The sequence below is a fragment of the Glycine max genome, chromosome 18, assembly GCF_000004515.6.
Source record: "Glycine max cultivar Williams 82 chromosome 18, Glycine_max_v4.0, whole genome shotgun sequence".
NCBI lineage: Eukaryota > Viridiplantae > Streptophyta > Magnoliopsida > Fabales > Fabaceae > Glycine > Glycine max.
This window is the reverse complement of record NC_038254.2, coordinates 49,631,123-49,650,206: the sequence shown is the minus strand read 5'-3', so window position 1 is coordinate 49,650,206 and position 19,084 is coordinate 49,631,123. Positions and strand designations below refer to the sequence as shown.

The window sequence follows — 19,084 nt, the reverse complement described above, 5'->3', positions numbered from 1 at the left end:
CGAATCGAAGCCAATCCATATCTTATTCCTTGGGTTTTAAGGTTTTGGGGGTTAGAGTTTAGGGTTTAGGGTGTGTGGATTAGGGTTTAGGGTTTTGTATTTATGGTTTAGGGTGTGCAGATTAGGTTTTAGGGTTTAGGGTTAGTCTTTAGAGTTTAGGATTTAGGGTTTAGGGGTTAGAGTTTAGGCTTTAGGGTTTAGCGTTTATGGTTTAGTGTTTAGGGTGTAGGGTGTGTGAATTAGGGTTTAGGGTTTATGGTTTAGGGTTTGGGTTTTAGGGTTTGTGGGTTAGAGTTTAGACTTTAGGGTTTATGGTGTGGATTAGGGTTTAGGTTTTTGGTGTTAGGGCTTAGGGTTTAGGGGTTAGAGTTTAGGCTTTAGGGTTTAGGATTTAGCATTGAGGTTTTAGTTTTTAGGGTTTAGGATTTAGGGTGTGTGGATTAGGGTTTAGTGTTTATGGTTTAGGGTGTGTGGATTAGGGTTTAGGAAAATAAGTAATGGTACTAACTAACGATGAACACCAATTTCATCTTGTAAATGTAATTTTATTTCATTGCATGCATCAGTCTGGACTTTTTCCACTGGCCTATTTGCTCAAATTAGAAGGTTCATCATCACAAGCTGCAAACATTTCAAGGGTTAGTGTTTTAGGGTTTTGGGTTTAGGGGTTGGGGTTTAGGGTTTATGGGTTATAGTTTAGGGTTTAGCGTTTAGGGTTTAGTGTTTAGTGTTTTCTGCGTAGGGCCTAGGGTTTGAATACAGAATCCATTAAGAGATTGCTACATTCCAAAATAAGTAACGTTAAAGAAGTAACTAAGCTACACAAACCGAAATATGTAATGTTTCTAACTAACGATTTCATTGAAGACCACAAAGTAAATACATTCAAGACAACTTAAACCAATACAAGTCACTCATGTAGCATAGATAAATCAATTAAATGAACAACTCCCATGGTCAGATTGCATTGGACATCGACGCCTGTTGTGCCATTTTGCTCCACATCTACTACATTTTTGTCGGTGCTCAGATGGTTCGAGCCAATCCATCTCATTCCTTATCCTTGTTGATTTTGGCCGACCTTTCGCACGAATTGTAGTTGGGTCAGGGATAAGTGTCCATGCGTCATCAGAAGGAGGAATAGCTGCTTCATTCCCAAGAGGCCACCATTGTGCGGAGTAGGCTTTTAAGATGTGCTCATTTGTGTAAACAACATTTATATATTGGTAGTAGTTCATGCTCACGTAACCACAAGCTGCAATAATGTGTGAACATGGATAGTGAAGCGTAGAATACCTTCCGCATTGACAATGATGACCATTTAAGTTAACTGTCCACTTTTGTCCGCCACGTTGCGTTATAGGGTTGAAGGTCTCCTCTACTTCAAACCTTGTGGAGTGGATATCATACACGCGAACGATGTGCGTACAAGCTTGTTCTTGATTTTTCCTAAGTTCTTTAATAAGCTTTGAACAATATACTTGTCCTTCATTTAATTGTTTTTGGGCTTGGCGGCCACGCTCAACAAAGTACTTTCGACACCTACTGTATGTTGATTTGACCAATGCTGTTATGGGAATGTTGCGACAATCCTTCAAAACCTTATTGATACATTCTGAGAGGTTGGTTGTCATGTGGCCATATCGATGTCCTTCTCTATCATAAGTCATCGTCCATTTTTCCTTTGAAATGCGATCAATCCATGTTGCTATGGCTGGACTCAGTTGACGAAATTTTTCTAAATTTTGATCAAAAATGTGCTTGCAAGGAGTGTAGGCTGCATAAAATTAGTTATGAATAACAATTTTAAGTGTATATGAAACTTAAATAAACGTGACCATCAAATATGAAATCTTACCCAATTTCTTCAACATTTCTTTTTGTTTGGCATTATTGAATTTGCGATTGAAATTGCTTGCTATATGTCGGACGCACTAAACATGATAACCGTGGGGAGGTTGCCAACCAAGTGCTTCGTTAGCCACAACAGACTTTATACTCTCGTGATGATCAGATATGAGACAAATACCATTTTTATTTGTGACGTGTTCACGCAAGTGTGCCAAAAACCATGACCACGCTGTCAACGTCTCACCTTCGACCACGACGAATGCTAAAGGAAGGACACCACCATTTCCATCTTGTGATGTGGCCATTAAGAGGGTTCCACGGTATTTGCCGTACAAATGTGTGCCGTCAACTTGTATGATTGGCTTACAATACTTGAAAGCCTCTTTACATTGACCAAAAGTCCAAAACACTCTATGAAACTGACGGTGTTTGCGACTAACTGTATTCCCAATAATAAAATCGTCATGTAGTATTTGAAAATATGATCTAGAAGAATGATTTTGCATGTGTGTTAGCCACGACGACAGTTTCGCATATGACTCTTCCCAATCGCCATATTCTATTGCAATGGCTTTTTGTTTCGCCAACCAAGCTTTTTTGTATGACACCTTGTACGCAAATTCACTGTTAATCCTCTCTTGAATCAAAGAAACTTTTATTGATGGATCTTCTCTGATCATGCCTGTCAATAGAATAACAAAATTTAGATGACAATTAACACTAAAGAATAGCATAATATGAACATAAAATACGTACCTACTACACAAGTGGCAATTAAATCTAAATCAAGCTTCTCGTAATCTTGTGTCATGGTCATATTGAGACATGTGTGTGGTCCACCCCATTGTGTGACTTTCCATGAATCAGTTTTTTTAGATAAAATTGCCCTCATATAGAAAGGGCAATGGCACTCTGCGCTTTTATTAAAGCAACAAACGACATACTTATTCGATTTGCTTTCAACCACTTTGAAACTTTGATGCACCTTCATAGCATATTGTTTGACTGCATTCTTGACCGCATCTTTACTATCAAAATCCATGCCAACATATAATTCTTGGCCAACATTAAAACTCGATGACATCTCCAAACCACAAATGTCCTCCTCATCAGGATGACTCCAGTTGATATTATTATAATGCAAAGCATCATTCCAAAATGGATTTTGAATTCCTTGTACACCTAATAGTCCAAAAAAAATTCAAATCATACATATTTAGCATTAAATACAATTGTCATCAAATGATAAATATATTCACGTAATTTTTTACAGGAAATTATACCTTGTATTGGGTGAACAATTCTTACTGGTTGAATGATGTCGGTGACTTCATCGTCTGTATCAGATATACCGTCAATACTATCATCTTCGTCTAAAGACTCTTCCACATATGAGTTAGATGTGACACCCTCTACCCCTCACATATATATTAATAAAGGAATAAAAATTCAAAATATTAATTAAAAGTATTTTTAAAACATTTTTAAATACAAGCTTTTCAAATGGGTAAAAGGCTCACATTCACTTTCTTCTACATCATATTCAAACTTGTCCAAATAAATAATAAAGTCATCTCGACTCAAAGAAAGTCATATAAGTCTCATACAATTAATATAGAACCTATATCCTAATGTCACATCCTATTAGAGCGTGGTGTTCCCGTGTCCTCTAGCATGAGGTTCTTCATAGTCATCCACCTATTCGTCTGCTCCCCCGAACACAAGTTCAAGATCATCACAGGATCCAAACACAACAACACACAGGGAGTGAGTTATCACATTCCTAGCTAATAGAGAAACAAGACAATTAAATATACATATTATATAAATGAGATACCACTTGCTTAAACATAGCTCACGTAACTTCACCACTTCGTCATTCAAAATTCACTTTTCAATTATCAATCACATTACACAAGAATCCCACACTTCGATCAAGATATAATAACACATCAATTAGCAAGCATATGCAATAGTTATGCTAAGACTCAATTCTATATGCAATGTGGTACCATGTCAGTGAAAAACCACCCTGGGGCGCTTAGGAGTACATAACAAGACACACCACACAATGGGTTTGTCAGGTCACTCTCACTAAGTAAGATCATAGGGAGACCAGTCAGGGTCACGATGTTTTGCGAGAATGCTCCAACCATATGAGATCAGCATAGGCTTAAAGGAGCACTCAAACCCGGTGACCCCCAAGGCCTACACTCCGAAGAGTCCGTCAGGGCCTCTCCCTCCTGATTCAGGTCCAACCCCTAAAATAATTTTTTTTACATGCAGACACTGCTCATGAATTATACAATACCCACGACCTTACACTCGTGTTTTAAACACGTTCAACACAATTGCGCTACGATTTAACACTGGTTCCTAAATAGGAAACCTACATTTTCTCTTTAACACTGCGCATCAACGCTTTTCTCAAGATAACGCTGGTCGGGTATTGTACAATTCATAGCTTACAACACAAGTAATTTCACATCAAGTGTTAACTACACACTTATCCACAACTAGAACTCATTCACGATTTCACATCTCATAGTGTCACAATCCACCATCACATGTTTACAAGTATCTCACAAATTAACACATGTTCAACTTTACACTTATACTCAATCTCAATAACAATATTATAATCTCAAAGCAACATGTTATTCTACAATTCATCACATACTCACAATTTGAATTATCATTTCATAGCCTCAATATAACAATTTATATAAAAGACTATCACAACATGAGGACTAAAACCCCTCAAATAATATTACACAATTATATCCAAATCATAGGTCCAAATATACAAATATCAAGAGCACAATTTATCAAGCAATTTTCATCAGGACATCAATATTTTATTTATAATCATAAAGGAAAAATTGCAATTTAACAAACATCCCAAAATAAAATCCCAATTTAATCCTCTAAGGATCCCTACACATGTTCTCACTAATCCCCAACTGTGAATAACTCATCCCTTACCTCTAAGCGGACTCACGTGTCTTCAGCCAGCGATAGCAACATCTCTAGCGGTTCCCGGAAATTCTTTCAATTATTCATCCGACTGCTCCGATAGAATTCCCAAACGTCAGAGAGACGGAGAAGAGATTGAAACCTCCACTTGTACTGTCTTCATACGATTCCTTTTTCTCCCTCCACGAATATTATGTCGCAAATCCCAACGGTGGAAGCGTGTGGAATTGAATTTCAAACAACATATCCAAATTTCACAATAATCCAACGGTTAACGAAACCGGGATCGTAGTTTTACCAAGACAGCTCTGGGTTTCTGCGGGAAAGAAAAAGGCTACAATGCGAAGGGTTTTTCTCTCAGTTCAGACATGATATCGAAATTCCCAACGGTTAGAATGCTCGGAATTGTGTTGCGAACATGATAATCAAATTTCACGATGATCCAACGGTGAACGGGTTCGAGATCGTCGTTTTTCTGAGACTGGTTTGGTGGGCTGCGGAAAAAGAAAGGGTTTTGAGAGGAGAAGGGGAAAAACGAAAATGAGGCCAAAAGGAGGCAGCTGACTTAACATAACTATTTATACCTAGGGTACTCAGCCTATTATTTGCTCTATATTTATTTATTTATTTATTTATTACTAAAAATCTTTTTAAATTTATTTACGAAAAATTGGGATGTTACATTAGACACAAGATAATCATCATTATCATCTTCATCACCATGTAAATTGCTCACATTTCTTGGCGGTTGCGCCTCATTATTAGATAAATTATTTCCACATGATGTAAGAGAATTTGCCGAATGAAACATAGAACCACCGGCCACATCCTTTTCTATGTACAATTCCAGAACTGACATTTGATCTTGTTGTTGAAAACTTTCAAGCATGGTTTCAACATCTTCGTCATCACAAATTTGCAACGCAACATATTTTCCAGACACTAAAAATCTACAACTGATAGCAGAAATAATTTCATTATTTTCTAACTTTACCTTATCTCCAATTTTTTTCTTCAAAGCATTGAAACTAATTCCACGTTTAATCTGAATCGCTTTTTTACTGCCTTCAAATATTACACCATCATTCTCTTCATGTACCCTTCCATTGAAATACAACACTGTTATAACCGAATTCGTCATGTATCTACAAAAACAAAATTTTAAATAATTAATCATAATAAATTTAAAATAATCAAATATAATCACAAAAGGTCTCTTTACTGGAACTTCACATTAAAACTTTATTCTTAAAAAAATTATTAACTTCAAATAAATATAATGGTAGACACTTAAAAAACACAAACAATTTTAAGGTAATAATTTTAAAGGAAAAATAAACCATAAACAAAGTTAATATTATAAATAATTAATCTTAACAATCATAACTTCAAAATAAAATAGGTAATTAAAAAATTACTATAAATATATTAAAATAAATATGATGTCAGCCAAAAACTTAAAAGTATAAATTTATTTTAAACACCCTTCAAGTTGAACGCTTATAAATTTTTAACACATACCAACAAACTATGAACATGAACCTAATCTAATTAAAAAAATACTACAACTTGATATTTAAAAAAAATTTCACACCCAAAATACTTATTTCAAATAAATATGATGCTACAACATTTTTTTATTTTAAACACAACTAAAAATACATTATTCATCAATTTTTAACACACTAACAAATCATCAACACTAACCTAATTAAAAAGTACAATATTCAGTTAAAAGTCAAAATATTTTTTCCGGATTCAAAATATTTTCTTGAAATAAAGATGATGGCAGAAAATTTCTTATTTTACACGCAATATACTTTTACTTCAACCCATACACAAATTTTTAACACAAAGGAAGAGGCAAATGAAATATAAAATTAATTGATAAAAAAATTAATTAAAAAAAGATTTGATGCCGCAGTTGGTTCATTGAAAATTTCGAACCTTCAATGAAACCTTGAAACAAATTTAAACAAGAAAACAATTTTTGAAGATTTTGGTAAGTTCTCAAGAACGCTGAACACTAAAACTGCAAATTTTCAAATCACAAGTAATTGGGAACACAGGATACGTATTTAACACAAAGGAACACGAATATGAAATATAAAACTAATTTATAAAAAAATTAATTAAAAAATAATTTGATGCCGCAGATGGTTCATTGGAAATTTCGAACGTTCAATGGAACCTTGAAACAAATTTAAATAAGGAACCACTTTTTGAAGATTTCAGTAAGTTCTCAAGAACACTTACACTGAAACTGCAAATTTTCAAGAGCACTAAAACTGCAAATGTTGAAAACTTGAAATCACTGAATTAATGGGAAACACGGAGACAAGTATTTAAAGTGCCTAAACCGCAAAAGCCAGCAGCGACTCCTTTTACTTGGCCCAAATCGCCAAACCTACTGGCGAATCCTCTTTAATTTCCTAAGCCCAAGGAGTCAAAGGCTGCTCCCTGCACCTGCAACCTGTTCCTCCTGCACGCGCTGCACCTGCACTCCCGTAGCCTGCAACCTGTTCCTCCTGCACGCGCCTGCAACTGCAAAGTCGCCAGTCAAACCAGCGGTTTGTGAAACCACTGCTTGAATCGCCAGTAGAGGTGGCGAGATCCACCTTAGGCGAAGTGCATGCCATAGCATTGCCTAAAGCACAAAGGTACCAACTTTACGTTCCGCATTGCAATTCTCGGTCTCTGTGTGTTCCAGTTCAATCTAAGCATGCCCTTGATTTTGTTTTTTCAGAAGAAATATGAAAAATTCACCCCTTTTCAGGAAGAAGAAAGCCTCGGTTTGTGGAATTGAGACATGGAGAGCAGCAGTGGGAGAGAGAGCACGGGGCGTGTGCCACTGTCAGGGGTGGTCAGATGTACTGTCATGGCTATGGTGTTCCCAGAGATGGTGAGAAGATGTGTTGTTGCTTTGTTTTATTTTGTTTTGTTTGTTTGTTTGTTTTTGTTGTTGTTGTTGTCTTGGATTCAGTCTACTTCAATGAAACTCTCATTGGGTTGGGGTTGGTTTGTTTTTGGACAAAACTTATATACGTTGTCAGGGGTTTGATTTCTGACCTATGTGAATGGAGAAGACTTTGTTTTGTTGGGAGAGATAATACTCACGTTGGTGATATTTATGCCTCGAAAGGAATTAGTCGGTTGGGGAATATCTTGATGCACTCAAAAAAAAAAAAAAACCTGTATGCAGTTTTTTAGGGTGCTTTTGGTGATTTACTCCTATCTGGAGTTTTACCTCAGTGACCTATGTTGATTTTTAATGCAGCAACCCTTTATTACGTAGATTACTGAAGTGAAACTCTAATTTTGATGGGGGAACAACACCAAAAAGGACTTAAGAAACTGCATATAAGTTTTGTCCTTTGTTTGTTTTCTTTTGAGTTTTGATTTTGGGGTTTCTAGTGCTTCAAGGAGTCAATGTAACTAGACCAAAGAAAGAAGAATTAGCTTTTGAAAAAAAAAAGAAAAAAGAAGACAACTTAGTTGCAGTTCTTTTAAGTGCTTTTGGTGACTTCCGAGTTCTGAGCAAAATTGGAGTTTTACCTCGGTATTCAGCACTCTTTAAAAGTCAAGCATTTGTTGTGTCAGTTACTGATGTGAAATTTAAATCATACTTGGAGAACAACGCTAAAAGTACATAAGGAACTTCATCTAAATATTATTGTAAAAGGATGAAGTAAGCATTTGAGTTCTTTCTATGATCCTAATACGTGTATATTCTAACATACACACATATCATGCTTATATCCCTATCTACATGTGTCTAGCAATATAAGAAGTTCTATCAAGTGTAGATGTAATGGCTTGAAAAGTCTTTTTAGCTTGCAATTATGAGGTCAGGTTTTCTTTTGAAAATGTCAAAACTCAATCATTTGTGTTTTCAGATTTGTTGTTTTAATGTGTACTTCACAGAAGTAATTGTAGAAATGGATATAAAGAGTTCGTAGTGTGAAATGTGGAATATATGGACCGTTAATGGAATATAAAGAGCAATGGTGTAATTTTGAACGATGTGTGGAATGTAGATGTACATGTCTGTCTTTTTCTTTTGTTTCCAAGGCTGATGTTATTGGTTTGGGAATGAAGGGAAGAATTTGGCTGACTAAAGTGTCGAGGGTTAGGTCTTCAGTTTGGAAAGTTGGGGGTAAACGTCCAGGTAAATCCTCCTTTGTTGCTAGCAGAATATCGTCGTTGTTTTCCTTTGTAATTTAGTGTGACTATTTTTCATTTTGGTGCATCTTCGTTAGGTTATAATGCAAGTGACTCTGAGTCTGATGAATTGGAAGAAGATTCTTAAACAGACTAAATTTGATTTCATGTCCAAAATTCTCAAAAGTGAGTTTATCCTGATCCCAACCCTGTCCTTGTGTTGTTAGTGATTTTACTCTTTTTATCTAATAGAAAAGCTTGAGGCTTGGGCTTGTGTGCCTTATTTCTTCCTATTTAGATTGTTGTGTATTTTGTATCAAGTAATTCAAATTTATTTCTGACTTGGGAGTGTTATGATGGGTTTTATGTTCTGAGATCCAGAAATATGTATTGCATAATTTGGCGTGTGATGTAACTTCTCTACATGAGTCTAAGAGTTTGTGTCTAGTCTACCTGGGAGAGGGGTTTCAGAAATTTTAAGTATTTTGTTTGTATTGTTCTTACTTTCTCTTGAACTTGAAAGGTTACATGTCTCTTTTTATTTTGTTTGTTGTTCCCCCTATCTACAGTGTTGTTCTTGTAAAATGAGATGTAATTAATCACATTAAAAAAGAGAGACATAAAGACTGCCAACTTGCCAAGATGCTAAGCTTATCCTTTATCACTTTGTATGTAATTTGAGGGAGAATAAGATTTCAATATGTGGTTTAAAAGATAAAGATGATATTACATGCAATTAATCTGGTGATTGAGTTGGTTATGGCACTTTCTTTTTAACCTTCTTGAAGTTTGATAGTGTTTCTGAGAAAGTCTGCTGAAAGTTTTGAAGTTAGATCATTAGCAAGGGCTGGGATGGGGGAGCATATAGATTTTGGGGTCAACATATACTCAATTCGATCTTTATTTGCTCAAAGTTAGAGGACAGCATTGAAGAACAATATTGCATCTTTGTCATTCAATGTTGATAAAAATGAAGTCATTGTCAATCTACTATGTTTAAAAAACAACGTACCCCATTGCCCAGAGGCTCTTCGCTATGCAAAGGTATGGGGGAGGGATGTGTCAATCTACTATGTTTAAATAGACTATAATGTGTTGTGGCGAAGTCTGTGCAGTGTGAAACAACAAAGCAACAGTGTTGATAAAAATCAATTCTTTTTTTTTTAAGCCTCCACATTCCATCAAATGAACAAAATACGTAAAGAATTTGGAAATGCAATATACTCATATTAAACTACAATGGAAACTAATGTGGTAGGATAACTGGCCTGAGCCATTGTTCCAGAAGCATCATTTTGAACAATATATGTTTCCTGAATTGAGCTAATGGATTTTTTTGGAATGGTTTACTGCTGAGTCTTTGCATTGTAGTGCTTCACATTATAACAGACCATTCTTGATTGACATTAAACTGTCATTCTTTGTAGATTGATCTTGCGCTCCTTTGTTTTCTAGGTAGGTGTGGCATCCTGCTTCTTCATAGCCACCACATATGTTCTAGTGATTTCCAGTTATCATTTTGCTTCCTGATCTGTGTATGATATGCTACACCATTTTTTTTAATCAAGGAAAAAGAAAAGGAAATATTATTACTTTTTGATGAAATTGTTGCTTGTTAATTGAGGGGCTTTTTTCCCTTTCCTTGACACATCACCATATCATGCAAATAGAATAGGAGCGTATATAAGTTAATACTTTCTAAATCCGAAATGCAGATTCAGGCTTCCAAATGATGTTTACCCAAGTTTTAGATATTTATTTGTCTGGTTTTATGGCATGCTACATTCTATGCTACCTTCTAGTTAATCCCACTTTTTTTTTTTTGGTGCTCGTCTAGTTAATCTCTTACGATAAGGTTTGGACTTTGGATATCTAATTGCAATGAAAACAAATTTCTGGAGAGGGAGCGGGGAATAAATGTACACATTCATCATGGTTTGGAGGACAGTTATGTAATTCTAATTCATGGGCAGGGTTTGATCCTTACAATCTTAAAAATACCACCCAATCCCCCTACCCCGTCTGGGAATTAAAAGAAAATTGAATTACTGGGTGGAGATTATTTTATTTTGGGGTACATTTGTGGCATTGAAGTTTGAATATATACTATCTCATACCATATAAATTACTTAAACTCTTAACCACTTAATTATTAGGTAGAGTTAACTTAGTTTTAAGCTTTAAATATGTTTTTGATCTTTGATATATACATATTTTTGACATTTGGTCCTTAATAATTTTTTTTTTGAATCGGGTTCTTAATATTTGAAAATTTTTGTCCGAGATAATTAGTCAAAATTCGTTATCTGCTTATGTGATTATTAATCAATCATACAGATATGTCACGTGTCATGTCACTATACTTGTTGCTTGAGTGAAATTACACGTAAGATTTTTTTAAAATATTTATGTCATTTGGAAAGCCATGCTTTTTGGGAATAGCTTTTTGGAAAGAGAGACCATCACCACTCCTATGTTTCTCCATTGAGCAAAATGAGACTGCCGTCACTCCTTCATTTCTCCATTTATCTCTTCCCTCTCTCCAAGCCTCAACAAACATCATACCAGAATACAAATTGGCAAGCCACTTTTCATCCCTAATTTTGTGTCACCCTACAATTTAAATTCACTATCCCAAATCAAAACTCTAATTTTAGATTCAAATAAACATTGGGATTTAGAGTCGATGGTAAGAGTTATGCGCGCGTGACGTTTACAGTGATAGAGGGAGGGTTGCGCACAGGATTTTGGGTATGGGTGGAGCCATGGAGGTGGTTGCGACACGGGGTAGTGGTTTTGATGTTGTTTTGTTGGGATTTGGTGATGGGTGATGGTTTTGGGCTCAAATTTGACAGATTTGATGATGATGGTGGAGCGGTGGTGTGGTGATGGTGTAGGAAGGTCATGTGGTGGCCCATGACACGGTGGTGATGGGGTTGGGAAGAGAGATGGCGATGCAGTAAACGTTAAGGGAGGAGATGGTGATTGGTGGTGGCTATGGTGTTTTGTGGGTGTCATGCCCACCAAGATGCAGCTGCAGTAAACTATCGCTTGAAGCTCTCCCACCAAGATGGTGGTTGGTGGTGGCTATGGTGGTTAGTGGTGATGCAGTAAACTGTCGCTCGAAGCTCTCCCATCACCAGATGCTTTACTTTTATTGTGTTTTTTCTCTGAAAGATGTTGTCATGATAAATGTTGTTAACATGAGAAACATAGTGGCCTTAGAGGGCCCTTCATGTATAGAAAGAAAAACATTCGAAACATAAAATTCAGTAAACAGACTGGATGGTGGCTTGTAGTGATGAAGATGAAAGCCCACAACATGGTGATGCTGGGTCGATGGTTTGAGGCTAAAACTTCCTGCACATCCATAAATTGTTTTCCGAAAGCCCAGACTCTAGGGAAAATAACGGGGTACAGGAAATGCATATTTGAAACAAAACTACTAACGCAAGAGATAGAGCCTTTAATATGATTGTGAAATAAAAACTCTGTTCATAGTTTTCAACAAATGGTTCTTAATCTCATGATCTTTTGAAAACACGAAAAAAAGCACTGAAATTTTCATTGCACATGACATAATTGGTACAGAAAAATTGGTCAAGTACTGTTCTCTGGATAATTATTTTTTTAACAAAAAATTCTTCGTTGTGAAATGACAAGTACCTATAAAATTTGACATGGCACATTCTGCTTAACCATCTGAATCATAGATTTACGTTCTCCAAGTACCACTTGTAGGTATCAGCAAGCCCATCCTTGAGTGAGACTTTTGGTGTCCAACCCAGGCTTGCAAGTTTGGAGCTATCCATCAGCTTCCTTGGAGTCCCATCAGGCTTAGTAGAATCCCAAACAAGATCCCCTTCAAATCCCACCACTTCCTTCATCAACTCAGCCAATTCCTTAATAGTAACCTCCTTTCCACTCCCTACATTCAAATGCTCCAGTCCGCTATACTTTTCCATCATGAAGACAACCGCGTCTGCCAAATCGTCAACGTGCAAGAACTCCCTCAATGGACTTCCGGTGCCCCACACAACCACCTCCTTAGCACCATTGACCTTTGCCTCATGAAACCTTCTCATGAGAGCAGGTAACACATGCGAATTCTCGGGATGAAAATTGTCATATGGTCCATATAAGTTGGTGGGCATTCCCGAAATTGCATCCCACTTATGCTGAATTCTGTAAGCCTGGCACATTTTGATCCCAGCAATCTTGGCAATGGCATACCATTCATTTGTGGGCTCTAAGGGTCCAGTAAGCAAAGCATCTTCCGGAATCGGTTGGGGTGCAAATTTGGGGTAAATGCAAGAGGAACCCAAAAACAACAGTTTCTTAGCACCATTGCGATATGCAGAATCGATGACATTGGTCTGGATTTGGAGGTTGATGGCAATGAAATCAGCAGGGTAGGTGTTGTTGGCATGGATGCCACCAACTTTGGCTGCAGCTACAATGACAAATTCAGGTTTTTCATAAGCAAAGAAGGCTTCAACATCAGATTGTCGAGTGAGATCAAGCTCGGCATGGGAGCGCAAGACTAGATTAGTGAACCCAAGTTGGGTGAGCTTGCGACCAATGGCCGAGCCAACAAGACCCCGGTGACCAGCAACAAACACCTTAGCAGATTTGTAAGCTAGAAATGAATTGGATGACAATTCTACTGAAAATTCACGAAAAGAAATAATATCAGGAACACATTTAAAATCAAAGAATTACAAAAAGAATGGACTAATTCTTTTTGAATTTAATAAGAATGCATTTACACTGTCATCTAATCACAGATTTATCATGTATAATAAGTAGGTTAACTTTAAGGACAACTATTTTAAAAGTCATATCTAGGATGATTTCTGGCTAGTTAACAGTATAAAAATCTTATACTATCAGTACATGAAAATCAATCTCATTTTTTTTGCTAGAATGAGTCAGCAATGGTGTTGATTCTTAGACCAATATAACTAATCCTTAAAGTTGAATTCTTAGACCACCCTTTAATTGGTCAAATTCTAGTTGAATTCTAAGTTCTAACAAAATTTTCAGGGTGTGTAGCACTACTCATCCAAGAATTAAGACATTCAATTCAAGTAGGGATTCATTTCAAGGAGTTTCAGTGAATAATTCTCTATGCAATCATACACAGATAGAAGACATGAATGAAGAGAAGAAAAACCGTTGTTGTCTTGGCTTCCCATGCTCGTGTGTGTTGGTTGTTTTACACAACAGTTAAGCTATTCCAACTTTCAACTTCAAATCAAACCTGCGACGAATCAATAACATTAACAAAAAATTCAAAGTAAAAATAAAAACAAGCAACTCATTATAGAGGAACATAAAGCTCAACATCTACAGATATAACACCCCACCATCCAAATCAATGAAGGACACTAATTAAGGTCTCAAATCTGAAACCCACTTCCAATACGACGGATGCAAACAAAATTTTTTACCTCGAATTTGAAGCGAACTAAAATCTCTTATTGAGAGGCTAAAACGAATGGCGATGCGATGATACCCAAGAATCCGACCCAGGTTGAGTTGGATTCCGGCGACGGTAAGCTCAGATCTGAGAGATCAAATCAGAATCTCCTTCTCTCACTCACTTACTCTATGATGCTATTCATTTCGTTTTTCACCATATATATATATATATATATATATATATATGAACATTATCTTTTACAACGTTGTGTCCATTCACTCGTGGTTCAATTTTATATTTCTATTTTTATTCAAACCTTTCAAAAATTATTAGTATGTAAATTGTAAATGATAAATGGTATATATTAAATATTTATTATAAATATTAAAATATACTGATCAGCATATTTATTATATATTTAATAAATATGGAAAACATTTATTAAACTAAATATATAATATATAATATGAGTATTTACTAAACATATAATAAGTATTTATTAAATACATTAAATATAATAAATATTTCTTATATTTGATATATATATATATAAGTGTATTTTAATAATAAAATATTTTTCTACAGCCTTAGCACATCAAACTAGAATTAAGAACACTAAAATCATATAATTATAAAATTAATTTTTTTTTAAAATAAATGTTAATTGTTACTTTTGTTAACTTTTTTTTAGCGAAAATGATTTGAGTTGACGTTCTCTCTCTTCAATTTTATTTTCATCTACAAAATCAATCTTATAACTAATGTAAAATTTAAGAAATTAAAATTAGAGAATTATAAAACTTGAATGACTAAAATCAAACATGTCAATTTAGATAAGTATGTCAAATTAGTCATCCTGCCAACACTATCATCATGTATGTGGCACAAATCAATGACATTTACTTACTGATGAAAAGAAATTAAAATTACATAATTATAATATTTGAAAGATTGAATTGACTAAATTAGAACTAAAAGACAAAATTTACACATTTGTAATATGTGAAGTACTAAAATTATAATTAAACCATAAAAAGAAAATAAGAATATCGAAAATATTTAATTGAAAGAGGGAAAAAAAAAAAAGTTCCACTCTTAAAATTGAGTATTTTAATTTATAATACAATAAATATTAGAATATATATACTATTGTATCTTATTTTATTTAATTATGTATTCTCATTAAAAAATATTAATTTTATACACTGAATTTTAGTATCAATAAAAAGTTCCACTCTTTATGTATTTTAGTATTATTCTCCCATTACCAATTTCTAATACACTGAAATTGGGCAGGGGGATACACCGTTTTATGTTTTTCATGTCAAATGCCAAAATAAAAATGGAGAATAGTAAAATTTTGGGAATAAGTAAAAGCTATGCAAAATTCGCATCAACATGCATCAAGTACTAGTAGTAATTTTTTTCAGTAAACACAGCAACTTCCTTAAATTTTCGTGAGTCCTTGAGCACCGACAATGGTTGAGACTTACAGTACAAGTGATTGCATGTCATGACAGCCAAGTTATCTTCCTCCAGACTTGCATATATAATGTATTTTATCTGTCCCGTACACCCAAAACAGAGTGTATTTCGTCTCTCTCCGTGAAGGAATTTTGTGGTGAGGGACTTGCTCTTCAAACAAAAATTTCGAACACCACGTACAATATTTATTAGTTTTAAAAATAATTAATCTCTTATCTGAAATTTAACTGAACTCTTTTAGTAAAATTTTATTATTTTTTTATATACAAGACTCTCAAATTTAAGATTTTACTTAAAAAAATTAAATTGAAGATCACTCCAATCAACAATTTATAAGTCTTTTAAAATTTCTTTGAGTATAAATAAGTTTGTTTAAGTTAATTTTTTGAAATAAAATAAGTAATTTTATAATTTTTAAAAAGTTCATAACTCATCTCACCCGAGTGTACTCCCAAAAAAATATAATTTAGATCAAATTTTAAATTCTGAATCATTTGATTAGTAAAGACAAATTATTATTATTTATGTTAATATTCGTTTAAATACATCAAGAATGTAAAAAAATTCTTTTATATATATATATATATTCTTGTCATTTACTATTCTTAATTTTTTCTTAAAAAATTATAATTAAAAAAATCAATGTATTAGAGTGTAATTTATATATTATATGATTCAATATAAAATATTTTTACTAAAAATTAATTGAAAAATATTTCATTTTTCCTATTAAAGAACAAGATGACATAATAAAGACTTTAAAATATAATTAGACATTTATGTAAAAATATTTTGTAGCAATAATATATATAATTAAATTTTATGTACTGCTGTAAAAAAAACTCTATCTTCTATAAGTGTCATGATTTTAGTGAGGAAATACATACCCTTGTAACAATAAATTTTTTCTATGAATATTTTATTTTTCTGTCCAAAACTCTATCCAACTTGTTTTTTTTTTTTATTTTTTTTAACTATTGTGGTTTCAGACTCAGTGATTCAGTGATATTCTAGTCTTCCACAATGTTTTAAAATACTAATGCAATGGACTGATAAATAACAAATGTGTCTTGTGTTTTTTTTTTTTTTTTGAAGGATGTCTTATGTGGTTCTTAATGTATTTTGTGTGTTCACAATTTGTGGTTCAAGACTCCAAGTCTCACGTAAATAGTTGAATATCATGCGTTATTATATCAATAAATAGTTTAAAGTAAGGCTCTTGAAACTTGAAAGTAAAATATATACTAGAAAGGGTTTAGAAATATTTTTATTATTCTATAGGTAAATAGTTGTTTTTTGTCTTTAAATGTGTAGAATGATGATAAATTCGTCATCCAAAGATAAAAATTTAAATTTTAATCTTTGAAAGTGAAAAAAAAAATGCGATAAATCTATTCATCTGATATCGTTAATGAAAGACTTACGTGACACATTTAGGAACGAATTAGTCAGATCTCATTCTTCTATAAGGATTAACTTAATGATTGTGCAATAACATTAGGTAGTGTTAAAATCAAGTTGGATCTCATTTTTTTGTAAGGATTAAATTAGTGATTGTGCATTTTTGTTTGAGTTTCATATTTTAGGTAAAGTAATGTCACAATAGAAATTTTAGAGCAATATACATATTGTACTTATTAATAAATATTATGCTTTTTGTTATGTTTGTTGTAACTTATGCTTGTTTTTCTATTTTTTTAAGCGTTTATCATAATGTTATGTTTGCAATGATTAAAAAAGAAAGGAAAGATGAATATTAAATTATATTTTGGATAAATAATTATTTTTGTCCATAAATGTGTAAAGTGCTGAAAAATTTGTCCTTGAAAATACTCTTTAATTAACGGTAACAAGCAAGAAATTAACGGATAAGTTTTGTTGCACTTTTTTTTTACTTTCGAGAATTAAAATTTGAATTGTTATCTTTTAAGGATGGACAAATCTATCGACGTATTATATATTCAGGAACAAAAATGACAATTTATTTTTATTCTATTCCTTTTTCAACTCGAGTGTTTATTCCAATTATTATTATTATTATATTCTTATACAGTTATTATACATTTATACTCCTCCTATTCTTTATGAATGATGCTTATTTAGATCTTTTATGAATATTGTGTATGAGAAAAAAAAATCTATTCTCTTTTTAACTCCACTATTTATTCAAGGGCAATGCTTTGACGATCCCGTGGAGCTAGTGAAAGCTTTGCTGTTAATAACGGTTCATATTGCACCATCCATAAAGATGGTCTACCCTAAAATTTCCCCTTATTCAAATTGTTTTTATTAAATTCTTATACTCCTATTTTCTAAGAACGATGCTTTTATGGATTTGGCAACATATTTTCATAAGAAAAATCAAAAAGAGGTCCTACCGGGAGTCGAACCCAGGTCGCTGGATTCAAAGTCCAGAGTGCTAACCACTACACCATAGAACCTTGTTGTTAGGAGGTTCACATGTTATACTATTTAAAAAATTTATTTTCAGATATCCATGCCTTTTCCCATTCGGATCTCAAACGAGCATGAAAGAACATAAATTAAATCCCATAAATTATCATTTTTATTTTACATTAAACTACCAACTATTATTAGGCGACTAAAAAAGTTAAATGGTTTTTTTACATATGTTTCATTCCAGTTAAATGGTTCACCCATAAATCACTAAAAAAGTAACCACAATAACATGGTTTTTTTAATTAAATATAATTTCATTTATAAGAAAAAGACTAATATGTCCTTTTATTAAAAATTGTGAAATGACTATTGAATCCCTATAAGAAATAGGAAATGTCTAATAAATCCCTTTCTCTAATGAACATAGTGCGACTGATATGACTTCAAGCATTGCCGGTTATATGTGACATATAATCCTCTTTCATCCTATTTTGTGGTGGATTACACTAACATTTCTTCGGCAAAATACTGAATATTATAATTCATGTTCAAGTTCAAATACCAGCATTCTCACATGACTTGGCAAAACAACTCTCATTTCAAATGTCTTGATTCAATCAAACTATATTCAATTAAATTTAGGAACAGAGATTTTAAATTTGAAAATTACATATGAAATTGGGAGAAATGCACAAATTACAGATGTTATGAGCATCACCATTTGGACATTTTATCATACACTTGGAGTGCAATTTAAGGGTACTCTAATGCCATTATGACATATCA

The 19,084-nt window shown here is 33.6% G+C and overlaps 1 protein-coding gene, 1 long non-coding RNA gene and 1 other non-coding gene across 6 annotated transcripts; 1 reads left to right on the top strand and 2 right to left on the bottom strand.

The window, feature by feature from the left end:
* Nucleotides 1-6,760: 6,760 nt before the first annotated feature.
* On the top strand, nucleotides 6,761-11,210 carry LOC100793887 (uncharacterized). Of its 4 annotated transcripts, none has more exons than XR_001386199.3 (5): nucleotides 6,763-7,487; nucleotides 7,604-7,729; nucleotides 8,926-8,995; nucleotides 9,087-9,174; nucleotides 10,826-11,210. It is a non-coding gene; the product is annotated as an uncharacterized lncRNA (long non-coding RNA). The 4 variants fall into 4 exon arrangements; XR_001386198.3 differs by lacking the exon at nucleotides 10,826-11,210 and adding an exon at nucleotides 10,444-10,593 and having other exon boundaries at nucleotides 6,764-7,487; XR_001386200.3 differs by lacking the exon at nucleotides 10,826-11,210 and having other exon boundaries at nucleotides 6,761-7,487; nucleotides 7,574-7,729; nucleotides 9,087-9,532.
* Nucleotides 11,211-12,520: 1,310 nt separating this feature from the next.
* Nucleotides 12,521-14,631, bottom strand: LOC100793356 (putative GDP-L-fucose synthase 2). The gene is made up of 3 exons (XM_003552239.5): nucleotides 14,442-14,631; nucleotides 14,165-14,251; nucleotides 12,521-13,654 (listed from the first exon to the last, which is right to left on the bottom strand). Exons 2-3 carry the CDS (start codon nucleotides 14,184-14,186, stop codon nucleotides 12,696-12,698), a joined length of 981 nt encoding a protein of 326 aa, XP_003552287.1. The 5' UTR covers nucleotides 14,187-14,251; nucleotides 14,442-14,631; the 3' UTR covers nucleotides 12,521-12,695.
* A 3,636-nt stretch (nucleotides 14,632-18,267) lies between these two features.
* Nucleotides 18,268-18,339, bottom strand: TRNAQ-UUG (transfer RNA glutamine (anticodon UUG)). The gene has a single exon. It is a non-coding gene; the product is annotated as a tRNA-Gln (tRNA).
* Between the last annotated feature and the right edge of the window lie 745 nt (nucleotides 18,340-19,084).

Excerpts from the sequence above, each read along its gene's own strand:
- LOC100793356 (XM_003552239.5), bottom strand. The coding sequence starts at position 14,186 with ATGGGAAGCCAAGACAACAACG. Across the intron at positions 13,655-14,164 it reads GGGAAGCCAAGACAACAACG|TAGAATTGTCATCCAATTCA; the intron begins GTTTTTCTTCTC and ends GTGAATTTTCAG.